Consider the following 13464-nt stretch of genomic DNA (forward strand, 5'->3'; position numbering starts at 1 on the left):
ACTGCACCAAAGCATGTTGTTTGCTGCCACCTTGATACTTATGTTGCAGTAATTGGTTGATGTTCCTATAATCATTTACCCTGTATTGTCGTCAAATCTAAATCACTGTTTTGAATATGTGTACTTTGTAACTGGGCGCTGCAGAACCCTTGTGGCGCCATATAAATAAAGGATAATAATAATAAATTGTTCAATATTTGACATTAGTCATCCCACCCCTTCCACTTCTTTCTTTTGTTAGGTTCTTTAATTACCATTTACAATATCTACTAGTTTGCCTGGCTGTCAGTCCTTAGTCAACTAGCTATCTGCCGAGTACTTCCTTGTATACTGTACAATTTAATGTTTGTTTATGTTTCTACGTTGTTGGACCTATGATTTCATGTCCTTGTCTGTTGTAGTGTTCAGACAACAATCCCAAATTCTTATGTTTGTTATCATCTCTCTTTATATTAAAAACTTCAATAAAAAAAAAATAAAAAAAATTATATATATATATATAATTGTCATACCAGGAATATATAAAACTTTCCTTTTATTTCTCATGACCTGGGTAGCCTGTTGCTTTCTGCAAATATCTATATTTTTTTTTTACTTCTAACATCCAGATACTACTATTATCATCATATCAAGCTCTGTCCTGATTAACAAGGACAGGTCACACACAAAATTAGCACATTCAAAGCCCATGTGTTATGCTGCTATAAACCTTTTGATTAGATGTATGATGGGCCTTGTGGGATTTATATACCCATCCACTTCAAATAAACCAGAGGCATACAAATGTGAGGGAGTTAAAAGTATTATAATAATAATAAAAAAAAAAAGTTACTGTAACCCTTGTTAAGAACCACATTAACAATAAATAAATTAAAAGCGATATTAACATTACGATCGAAACCTCCACAATCTGGCATTGTGCAGAAATGTAAACATACTGTATGTAACTGATTTAGAACATTGAAGGAAGATCTGATCAGCAAATATTCAGTGAGTAGGAGTCATCACTTAAATGACTGGTCACGGTCATTCAATACAGTACTACTATTTACATATCAAAGTGGAATATAACACATGAGCAACTCCTGTGATAAGATTGCGGTTTGCAAATTCCAAAATAAGAAGTAGAATTGGGTATTCACTCTGCAGTTTAGACACCGAAGCGTCGTCGTACAATCCCATCCATTTGAGTAAAAAAACTTTCATGGCATTGGGAAATAAAGCAGCAATCAGTTCCTCAGCAGGCGGTAAGTCCGAGATGCGATCTATGTGTTTCCTCTTAAACTCTTCCACCTGTTGACTTATGTGGTCGTTCTCACAGTGAAACCGGTTTCCCAGCCAGCTGCTAACCTCAAGCAGCAATCGGTTGTCATACACAGAGTTGCCCTCTTTCTCTGTATCGTCCTGCAAATGACTTGCTGCTTCCAGAAGTTCCACAATGCTTGTAATCATCTTATCCAAGTACCTGTGTCCACCGAATGCTTGCTCAACAACATCTAATAAAGCCACAACTGTCTTCATTAATTGTCCATTAAAGTTAATTACTGTACTAGAACATATGCCCCACAGACATTTTATCCGTTGAATAAAGAAGTCATTGCCCACATTAACCTCTGGTATCTTAGCTCCATCACACTTGGTCATACAGTAGTTGTGTTCTGCTGGAACACTGCGGAGAACCCTAGGAATATCACTGGTAGGGCTGTTGGAACAGCCTATTTGGTCATGGCTTTTAAGTTCCTCTGCCTGGTTATAGATTGGTAATACATACCCTCTGTCTTCGAGGCAGATATTTAGGTCATAAGATTTGTTAAGAGGATCATCTTTAAGGTGAGACTTCCAAAGCTCCTGAAACAAGCAGAAATATAGGACGTTTCAGAGGCTGGGAACCAATACAGAAATGTGGGATGCACCCATGGGAAATAGCAAAAGGATAGAGAGTGCTCTTTGTGTTACCAAACTTCTTATAACACACTATGTCACAATTACCTCAAGATTTAATTTATTAATACAAACCAATAAATCTGTATATAGGAGGCACGTTCATACAACTATATTTCCTATACCAAACCTCTGTTTTTCAAAGAAATAGGAGTGCTGACAAGTACCGTAGTTATAGGATTCTGCACTGACAGAAGCTGGGTACATAAAGATTTATCTGTTCAATCTGTCTGGTAAGAACAAAATTCTGGTAATGTACGGGAACAAAGGACAATCAACCATTTGATCACAAACACTGAATGGATAAAAATGAGTATTCAGATGTTAAATTAAACAACTTTAACCAATTTATCTAAATAATTGTTTGTTTTTAAGTGTTTGGGAGCAAATTTTAGATTCTCATATGCTCCCATACATTACCAGATTTTTGTTCCCAACAAATATATTGGATAGATGCATTTGAAGGTGTGTATCCAGATTGAGTCCTGCATAATAAATGAAAACCTCAATGTCCCTCCACGTATGTAACTTACAAAAGACACATCTTAAACATCACCAACCTCAGATAAAATACAAGAGGCTATGCCTAGCAATAAAATTTAGCTTATGTAAATATGCTTTCAAAGCTAGTCTGCTACCTTGTGATTGCCTCTGTGTTTGTGCATGTGTAAGAGAGAAAGAGATGTAGTTTCACCCACTGCCAACAGATGGCAGTGTTTTGGAGACACACAAATGGACACTAGACATATATAAAGATAATAATGGTGAATAGACAACAGTAGTGTTTACTTTAGCTTTGTTTTGCAGGGCGCAGCACCCTGCCTATTTTTTTAACTGGTAAAACCGCTTCATTATGTGCCCTTCTATCAGCAAAGGAGGTGAGCAGCAAACGAGTATGCAAAACCCCGGGCAACGAGCATACAATACCCCCGGGCAACAAGCATGAAACCCCCCAATGCAAAATGCAACCAGCATGAAAACCCCTATGGCAACCTGCAGCATGCCCAGCCACAGATTTTATATAATGGTTTGCTAAAACTATGGCAAATAATGCTGGGACATGTAGTTCCACAACAGCTGGAGGGCCATGAGTTTGACACCACTGGAACAGAATGTGAAAAAATTAAACTTTATCATTACGCCATAAAATGTGTATTCTCAATTTCCCAGGAATGACGCTTATAACCATTTGTATAACCAACCACTCCTTGTTTCTACCTACAAAATCTGTGTGTAACGAGAAAAATACAGATTCAGATAACAAGGCGAACCTGTGTGCGCATCTTATTCCTGCATTCTCCCAGTATTGATAATGGATTGTGACTAGGGTTACCACCTAGTCCCTTTAATTCCGGACACATGTTAATTACACAGGTTCTGTGGCAGTTTAAAATCAGGTGAAGTGGAGTCTTGAAGTCAGCCAGCCACAGAACCTGTGTAATTAATATGTGTCCGGAATTAAAGGGACTAGGTGGTAACCCTAATTGTGACAGATAACTGAGGATGTGATAAAGGGCCCTTTTCTAGTTCACTCTCTGACAAAATCCTTCTTAGATGGACAAAACCATGTGCACTGCAGGGGGCCAGATGTTACTTGTGCAGAGATAATTAGATTTGGGTGGGGTTTTACTTCAAAGTGAGATCTATATTGTAGTGTAAAAATAAAGCAGTCAGTATTTTCCCTGCACAGAAACAAAATAACTCACCCAAATCTAATTCTCTCTGCACATTTTACATCTGCCCCCCTGCAGTGCACATGGTTTTGTCCATCTAAGAAGGATTTTGTCAGAAAGAGTGAACTAGAATAAGGCCCAAAGTCTCAAAAGCGGCAGTGACAACTTCCAGTTCTAATAATTTCTTGGAGACTATAGTAGAAGAGATCTGACACAGCAGCTAGAACTGTATGAACCTACATACCATGCAGATCGTATGGTTGGTCGGTCGGTCGATCGATCGGGTGTGCTATAACACATACGATCTGCTTTTGACCGCAAGCCATCCCAACTGATCATACGTGTAGCACATATGATCAGTGTGGGACCGAGCATCACACCAATATACCTCACGATTTGCATACAATTGCTCCTGACCCGTCGGAATCGTGCATTCAGGCCCCATATCGCTCTGATGTATGGCCAGCTTTCGTGCTTCTGTCTCGGTAGTGTGATGAGATCATAAGATAATTACTTAAGAACCTCCTTTGGTTGTGATGTTTGCTGAGGAATACTCTGGATTTCATAATATTAATTTATGCATTATTTCTTCCTTATTTAACTTCACTGGTGTCATAGAATAGAAAAATAAAAAAAAAGGAATCAAATGATATATATTGTACTATAACACAATCATTCAAGCTAACAGATGGCTAACCAATCAGTTACCTGAAGACTCTCAATGACTGCCAGCTGTTCTTCTCTGCTATACATGTCAAAAGCTACTTTAAAAAGTCCCTGAATACTATAGAACCACAAGTTATTCAGTCCACCAGGTAATCGCAGCCGCTCAAACTTGAAATCTGTAAAAAGATGTATAATATCACAATGTATTATGCTTTAGCAACTGCTTATGTAATAAAATCGGTTTTGCTAAACCTATTTTAACTTATCGCATTAAGGGGTGATTCTGGTTGATACACAATGCTGAGAAGTTCGCAGTGCTGCGTGTCTCTTAAATCCCGCCCACACAGACCTCCGCCCCCTTCACAGGGCAAATTCGCCCGCACGGCTATGAATGGATGTTTTGCATAAAATAAGTATTTGTCATAAAGTAATCTGACTCAAACAAGCCTAGAAGGTCATCTTTAATAGATATGGCGTTACACTTGAAACTGGTGTTGTGTTGGGATGTATAACCAACAAAAATCAGCTTTCCCTTACTTAATATCGACCCTCAAGAGAACTAAATCTACTGTATACCCAAAGGAAACACCATTAAACAGCAGCTTATACAGCTGCCCTTAATTAAAAGCCTAATATGGGGTCTTTTAATAAATAAATATCCCATTCTGATTATAGTACATCTTTAAATAAAAAGAGAAGATCTTTGTTACCAGAGCTAAATTGAAGTTTCGCTGACAGTCCCTTCTTTGCAAACTTTGCATGGATTTTTGGATGATTTTCTGTTCTAGTTCCTGTATGTGAAACAACATCAGTACCTAGAAAGACTGGAATCATGTTGTCCTGCAAAATAAAAGAAAGCAAAAATCAGTTAATTAAGGGTTTATTTGGTCTTCAACATGCCCAATGTTTCCACTCAAACCTACAAAATAACTGGAGTGGAGTTGGCATTTATAAAACCGGATACAGTATACATATACACACAATTTTTGTTGAATAATTAGGATATTACGGTACTTGTGTATTAGCAGGGCGCCCACTAAGCTATTTGCTTAGTGGGCTATTCTGCGTAGTGAAATCGCATCGCATGCAATTTTTCTATGCAATGCGATTTTTCATTGTATAAGCACCCATACCATGAGATGTGATGGTACTTCATTTTAAATGCACCCATGCACACCCTCATTATCCATGTCACCCCGAAGCGGTACGCGTCCTCCCGATCTTTTCATACCCCCACTATCCACATCGGCGTGGAGGTGACTTTATAAAGCCCCGCAAAGGCACGCGTAATACATGTAAAGTAATCCGCAGGGTTTGCCACACTTCGGGCTCACTGCGCTCGCCACACTTTAGAAAATCAACTTCACGCTGACGTGGATAGTGGGGGTATGAAATGGACGGGAGGATGTGTAACCGCGTCCGCTCGCCGCGCTTCGGGGTGATGTGGATAGTGGGGGTGTGCATGGGTTCTTTTAAAATGAAGTACCATCACATCTCATGGTATGGGTGCTTATACACTGAAAAATCACATCGCATCGCATCCCATTGCACAGGAAAATTGCATGCAATGCGATTTTCCTACGGTGCCGTACGTATGTAAATTGGGCGCCCTGCAAATACACAAGTACCGATTTTACAAATAAAATACAAGAGAGGGATTTACCAGAGTCTGAATGCACAAATCCAGCATGTGAACACGCATGTCCAATGCAAACACTAAAGCGCCTTTGAATAGAAAATGTTCATTCTCTGGTAATACAAGTTCCATTGTTTTGTGCTTGGAATTCAGAAGAGGGTGTAAAATATATTTGTATGCTGGTCTCAGATACAAATAGGGCATACTGTAGCTATTGAAAGGTCACAATAAAGTCTGTGAGTGCTGCCTACTTTGTACTACTGTACAGATATGTCCCACTTTATTATTGCTGCTTACCGCAGCGAGACCACAATGTGAACGAAGTGCGGCGTGCCACGCTTGTCCAAAACACTGCTGGGTCCCATTGAAGGGAAAGTGAGGTGGAGGCATACACATTTTGGGGCATTAGTATTCCCTTTTTCAAGGTATACAGAGCAACAAGTGCAAATGAGACTTTAAATACCAAACATATTGTGATAATCATGGCTCCGTTGCACGGGGCGACCCCACGGCGTCCATCCGAACTTCTTGTACCTAGTGGAAGTCGGGGGTGGAGGTGTGATTGCTCCACTTACCCCGGGTTTGTTGTTATGTTGCTAAGCAACAAAATCTCATTGTTCTTATCATAGATGCTAAACCGCTCCATACAGGGAGGCTGTCTCTGAAAAAATACATAATGAAAATACATATAAAATATGTGTTTTAAGAAGCTGGACAAACAACAAACCCGGACTAAGCTGAGCTAACACATCCGACAGCTACAGGAAGTTCGGTTGGACATCGTGGAGCCGCCCCGTGCAACGGAACCATAAGTATCATAATTTGTTTGGTATTTAAACAGTCTTATTTGCACTTGTTACTCTGTACATATTGAAAAAGGTGATACCAAGCTTGAAAGGCTACTTTCAACTGTAACTTATACCCCTTTTACACCAAAATCCCTGGTCGGACCCTGGTCTTTGAACACGGGAGTTTCAAGGGTTGAACCCAGCTTCATACCCCATTTACACAGCACTGTGACCCAGGTCGGACCCAGGTTTGCACCGTTTACACTGAACCTGGGTCTGCCCTGCTTTTCCCTATGGATGACATTAAAAATGTCCATTTTAGGACCAATAAACTGCCATCCAACCTTCCTTCAAATATTTTAATAAAAATTAAAAAAGACATGACAAGTTAGCATTGAAAAATGTTGGTTTGTTTACTTTGTAAAATATTTTTCAAAAAGTTTTATTCAGTGCTCAAGCCTACATAGCGGTATAAAAGTGCAGCATCACCCATGTGCTCTCCCCAGCCCCTTCCCCTGCAGCAGCAGACCGAATCTGCCATGTGCTCCCCCCAGCCTCCCCCCCCCCCCCCCAAAAAAAAAATATATAAATGATACTGCATCCAATTATGAATTCTGTGTGCACTGCTCATATCCTTCCTGGCTGCTGTCTTTTGCCACTGCAGCGCACTGTGGAAAGGCATCCAGCAGTTCTGGTATCCTTTCAGCACTACCTGGATGTCCCAACCTGGGTTGGGACCATTTACACCGCCTACGACCCAGGTCCAACCAGTGTTCAACCCTGGTCAGGACCTGGGTAGGAGACCAGTGTTACTGGACCTGGGTTGGCGCCTTTTACACCAATGCTGACCTGGGTTATTCCTTGGTGTAAATGGGGTATAATAACAGGCCAATACAGCTACACTTAAAATATGCAAATGTTGCAACTGCCTGGATCTATACGGAGACACCCATTGAAGGCATCTGAGATCCACCCTTAGTGTGAGAAGACTCAGATATCAGATGTAGGGATGGGTAATCATATGATGTTTCATCGGTAACATCGGATTTATGGTTCCAATGTTCGATGTTTAACCCTGTGATGTTGAGGATCCAATGTTTCATCAACATCGCTAGATTTCTCCCCCGATGTTTTTCTCAATCTTCCAATGTTTTTTCTTTTGTGTGTCAATGTGTGCTGCTTTCAATGCTTTGCAGCCAGCTCACTCTCTCCTTGATTTATATTCATTAAAAACTTAAGAGACTGATAAAAAAAAAATCCATTAACAAACATGACAGTATCACTGCTGGCTGGGCTTTCATATGTGTGTGTGGCTGTGTGCTGCTGCTGTGGGTGGTAGCTGAAAGTGAAAGACAGTCTGGCCAGCCATTCAGCAGCAGCATACAGGACAGCCCCACCCCTGCCTCACTGCAACTGGTGCTGTTAGTGAGTCGCTGTCTGCTGTGGTGTTTCTAGCACAGGTCTGGTTTGCATATCAGTGCTGATATACAGACCACACTGTGCTAGAAGCACTACAGCAGACAGCGACACTCCAGGCAGGGAAGAGGAACTGCATGGGTTTTCAGAGATAGCGGGTGCTAGAGTGAATAGTATAATATGATAGTCACTAGTATTGACATTGTGGTGAACTCCCTTCATATTTATTTATTTATTAATAGTTTCTTATATAGCGCAGCATATTCACTTGCGCTTTACAATAGGAGACAGTGATACAACAAACTGGGTATTTACAGTCAGTCAAAGGTATGAGGGCCCTGCTCGCAAGCTTACAATCTTTCAATTGATTTATTATTATGCAGCAAGCATATCACAGCACCTTACAAAGGGCCTGATTCAGTTGTGGATGCAGACATTTGCACAGTTTATTTATTTGAAATGCAATGTCAGTCACACTGCATATGTGCAGTGATTTATTAGTAACAGCGGACGCAGATACTGAGTGACATGTACAGTAGTTTCTATTTGACGGAGGGGATGGGGGCTGGTTTGTCAAATGCAGACGTGTTTCAAACATTAATTTGCAGTTGCACTGGCTTCAGCGTCTTTGTTCTGATGGTTATTCTAAGTAACGATGTAGTATGTTCTATGTTGCACTGTGTGTACAGTTTTTTTGCTATTTTCTATGATCAACATACAGTAAGTTATTAGCCTGTTGCTACAGTTAAAAATCTAGGTAAAAATAGCAGATTGTGAGTTGTTGCAATAAAGTTTTGATTGTTAATGCTTCATGTTTTTTTCCTTCCGTAACAAATTTGATTTACCACAAAACATGAATCATATATCCATTGTATGTGTATAAACTGTAAGCCTCCAACAAGATAAACTTAATAGAGGGATTATTTATTATTTCAGAAGCTTATTAGTGTATTATATGCTTTGGTAACCAGTTTATTTTTTAAAATATCGAAACATCGGTTAACATCGGGTTCACAGTACCAATGTTTAGGTCTAAATGATGTTTTGCAACCAATGTTGAAAAACATCATTTGACCGATGTTTTCTTTCGATGTCCCATCCCTAATCAGATGTACAATGGTCCATAATTGTCCTTCTGAGTAACAGTATGGTTGTGCACTGTGGCAGGTGTCGGAACAATAGACCATTCATAAATTGCCTAGCATTTCAGTGTGCCATTATGTGAATAGCAGAACCGCATCCCTTGCCTTCATACATGGGGAGAAGTGGTATCAGCATACATAATGTGAGGATCATACATTTACCTAGTGGTCATTCTAGCACCCTGCATCAAAACCTATGTAGTTCCTCTTTCCTGCCTGGGATGTTGCGCTCAGCTATGGTGTTTCTAGTACTGTGATATAGTACTATTTCAGTACTGATATGCAGACCAGACCTGTGGTATAAGCACCACAAAGCAGAGAGTGACACTACAGGCAGGAAAGAGGAACTGCAGGGGATTTGAAAGATGCAGGGCACTTTAATGAACGGTGCACTCAATCTACCCCAGTATGTAGAGAAGGCACTTAAGGTACATGCTATAATGATGCCCATGTTAGTGATTAGTAATTGAGGACCGTGGATGACTGACATATAGGAAAGGCTTCAGGCAATGGATGGAGACTTTAGTGAGGGCAGTGCTTCCTGAGGAGGAGTGTGCATAACAAGGTGTGACGGGTTGGGGTAAAGAGATAACAATGAGCTATATATTCTGCACTAGAGTCCAGGGAAAGTGAGATGTAGAAATGAGAGCACTGGCACATTTTGGATTTTAGCAATTGATGCATGCAGATGCTTTTGCTTGTGAGATTTTCTTTCACTCCCTTCAATTATATCTAAATGTGTATTCCTATTCCTGGCAACATAGTCTTATAACATAATTTTCTATACGAACCTCTACTTTCTGTCCATGATATAAGGTAAATGAGCAGGGGGGACACAGGAACATATATCTTAGCCTTCTCCTCCCAGTATCCCACTCTGGAAACTGCAGCGTTCTGGTATCTCCCGACATTATCCAGGACGGCGAACGGACTGCCGGGAATACGGAGATACCGGTGAGAGCAGTTACAGAGTTGCCTGCCCGGAGCGGCGGAGCTCTCACTCTCGTGTTAGTGTATGGAGTTGAGCCAGGGAGCAACAAACCGCATTGCATGGCAAACATCACCTTACTTCCGCCAGCTCTCGCGAAACGCATATCCCGATGTAAACATCCGCCGCAAATGCGTAATCAGCCATTTTAAGTGATGGCAAAACATGCTAGTAGACGGTCACGTCTGAGCTCAAATATGGGTATGGGTGAAAACCGGACTAGGACAAAACCCCCGGACCGCCGGACCGGACAACAAACTCTGAATTTTGGGGCTTGTAGCCTCCGGTCCGGGGGGGGTGTCCTGTCCGGGGGTGTCCAGTCCGAGGGGGGGGCTGCCTGTGACACCTGTCACCAGGTAGAGAAGGAGAGGGAGAATAAAGCCTCCCTGTATGGTCCGGGCAAGTAGCAAAACCGGACGCCGGTCCGGACCACACGAGGAGGCTGTAATCTCCCCTCTCCCATGTCCCTGGTAATAGCTATCACAGGGACCCCCGGACAAGACACCCCCCGGACCGGACCCTACAAGCTCCGGACTGCAGATTTTGATGTCCTGTCCGGCGGTCCGGAGTTTAGTCCGGTCCGGTTTTTACATAGTCCCCTCAAGGTACAGTATGTTCTAAGCAAATTTAAATAATAAAGTAAACCGATTTAGCACATGAAACAAAAACAGACACACTCAATGTCAATGTTCAAAGAGTTGAGCATTTTATTTTGCTACGTTGTGCAGACAAAAATCCCTAAAAACTCCTATGGTGCCTGTGTTACAATGAGCCAGATGCAGCAAGATTCAAAAATTGATAAAGTGGAGAGTGATAAACACCCAGCTCCTAACTCAGACCTGGCCAAAAGGTAGATCCTGATCTACCAGTAGATCTTGGGGCATCCGCTGGTAGATCACGGCCAAATTAACAAAATACACGTGAACTTGAACAACTGACATTTCAGAACGCCAGCTCCCGGTAGTGCTGCGTGCCCCTGATGTCATGACATTACCGAAACGCTGTGAAGAGTCCTCTGCAGCTGCTATATATCAGTCTGGCCCCACACCCACATATGCTGGGCTTACCAGCACAGAGGCTCCTCACAGCACCAAGTACACCAAGAGCGACTCCTGGCTGTAGTGTGTGGGGTTTAATTGTCTGATATGGGTGGTACGGTGGCTGCAGGCTGATGCTGCTGGAGTACAGCCGCCGCCTGCTCCGTTAATATGATACAATACCCGAAAGGTTCCGTGCTTGTGTCCTGGTTATCAGTCGCTGACTGACTAATAGATCCTATAACAGAAGAAAATGGCTGTGCGCTGTCGGATCACAGTGTAACAAATTATGAGCTATCACAAATATTCTGTTCAGGCAGCAGTCAGATGCAGGTACTTGGACCACAAATAGAAAGAACACAAAGAGAGAAAAAGACAGACTGCGCTAAAATAGAAATCAAATGTAATCCAAAAATAAACATAAAGGTATCAAAGCAATTCAAATACAAAATAAAATCTAACAATATAAAACCAATTTCATTTGACGGTCACTATGGCCAGTATTAGTAATACTATTAGTAATTCAATCACATATAGCATCTACCATTCTTATATATGTGATTAAATAACTAATAGCAGAGAAACTTGTATGCTGCATGGGTGTATATTGGTCCTTATTCTAGTTCACTCTTTCTGACAAAATCTTTCTTAGATGGACAAAACCATGTGCACTGCAGGTGGGGAAGATTTAAAATGTGCAGAGAGAATTAGATTTGGGTGAGTCATTTTGTTTCTATGCAGGGTAAATACTGGCTGCTTTATTTTTACACTGCAATATAGATCTTACTTTGAAGTAAAACCCCACCCAAATCTAATTATCTCTGCACAAGTAACACCTGCCTCACCTGCAGTGCACATGCATCTTTAGATGGACAAAACCCCATCTAAAGATGCATACACACGTACAGATTTTCTGTCTGATCTATCTGGTGGGAACAAAAACCTGGAAATTTATGGGAGCATATGACAATCAAAAATTTGTTCCCAAACACTTGAAAACAGACAGTTATCAGTCAGACAAATTGTTTAATCGTTCTGATATAACAAATTTATCAAAGCATATTTCTTTTTCTGTTTTCCTGCATTTGGGTGGAAATTTATGATTGTCATATGCTCCCATACATTTCCAGGTTTTTGTTCCTACCAGATAGATCAGACAGAAAATCTGTACCTGTGTACCCACCTTATGAAAGATTTTGTCAGAAAGAGTTAACCTAGAATAAGGGCCATTGTGTGTAGGTTATTTAGCAATTGTCCGTGTTGATCGGCCGTGCGAATGTGGGGCCGAGAATCGGCTTGCCTGCGAGGCGTGAGACTTACTTTTACTGAGCGAATGATTTTAAGCTCAATCAGTCCGAGCGCTCTCACAGTGGAGCAAAGCCACCACCCAGCACATGTAGTCACCACCCCAGTATACACCCTGGTTACCGCCCAGTTGTGCCCAGTTTTGTGACTGCGCCAATCCATATGCCCACATTACGACTACTCTGCACAAGTTTGTTCGCTAGCGTATTTCTACTCGTAAGGTCGCGAGTGTGCACGGTTCCCCAAACCTACACATGCGCCTTGAGGTGACCATACAAATGGGCGGAGCTTATGGAGTAATGAATCAATGCATCCGACTAATATGCGCTCAAGGTTTGGTAGGGAAACATTATATTTGTATGTGTTGTATGTGAATAATGCAAGTCGGTATTAAGATTTAACAAAGGAGGAAGAGAAAGAGGAAGAAGAATTATATTTCTACAGTATTTTTCTCCAATTCGGCACAAGACACGTTACAGATAACATGAACATGTATTACAGAAGTTTAGGTTTTCAGAGAATACAGAAATAATAAATAAAATACAAAGGTGTGACAGACATTTTGTGTAATCAATGCCAAGGATTATTCCTCCTACGCACATTGGGATTGGGAGAGATCATTGCAAAATTATCAGAACCAGTCACGGCTCTTTCTACACAGGAGAGTCCCAGGCGAGGCGGCCATCTTGGGTGCACTATGTAGGTTACAATATGCAATTAGCAATACATGATAATAGGACATGAAATAAGAAGCAACCTATACCCCTTTCACATCGCACCTACTGTGATTACCAGGTTCATGCCGGTTTCTTGCCGGTTCGACCTGGTAATTGGTGGGATGTGAAAGGGGTTACCGGGTCCTGCAAAGCAAC

The 13464-nt window shown here is 41.3% G+C and overlaps 1 protein-coding gene across 1 annotated transcript; it reads right to left on the reverse strand.

The window, feature by feature from the left end:
• Positions 1 to 530: 530 nt before the first annotated feature.
• LOC146010940 (uncharacterized) lies at positions 531 to 10475 on the reverse strand. The gene is made up of 4 exons (XM_083151323.1): positions 10054 to 10475; positions 4991 to 5120; positions 4323 to 4456; positions 531 to 1848 (listed from the first exon to the last, which is right to left on the reverse strand). Exons 1-4 carry the CDS (start codon positions 10354 to 10356, stop codon positions 1045 to 1047), a joined length of 1371 nt encoding a protein of 456 aa, XP_083007449.1. The 5' UTR covers positions 10357 to 10475; the 3' UTR covers positions 531 to 1044.
• Between the last annotated feature and the right edge of the window lie 2989 nt (positions 10476 to 13464).

The sequence above is a fragment of the Crinia signifera genome, chromosome 1 (genome assembly GCF_055691185.1).
Source record: "Crinia signifera chromosome 1, ASM5569118v1, whole genome shotgun sequence".
Lineage (NCBI taxonomy): Eukaryota > Metazoa > Chordata > Amphibia > Anura > Myobatrachidae > Crinia > Crinia signifera.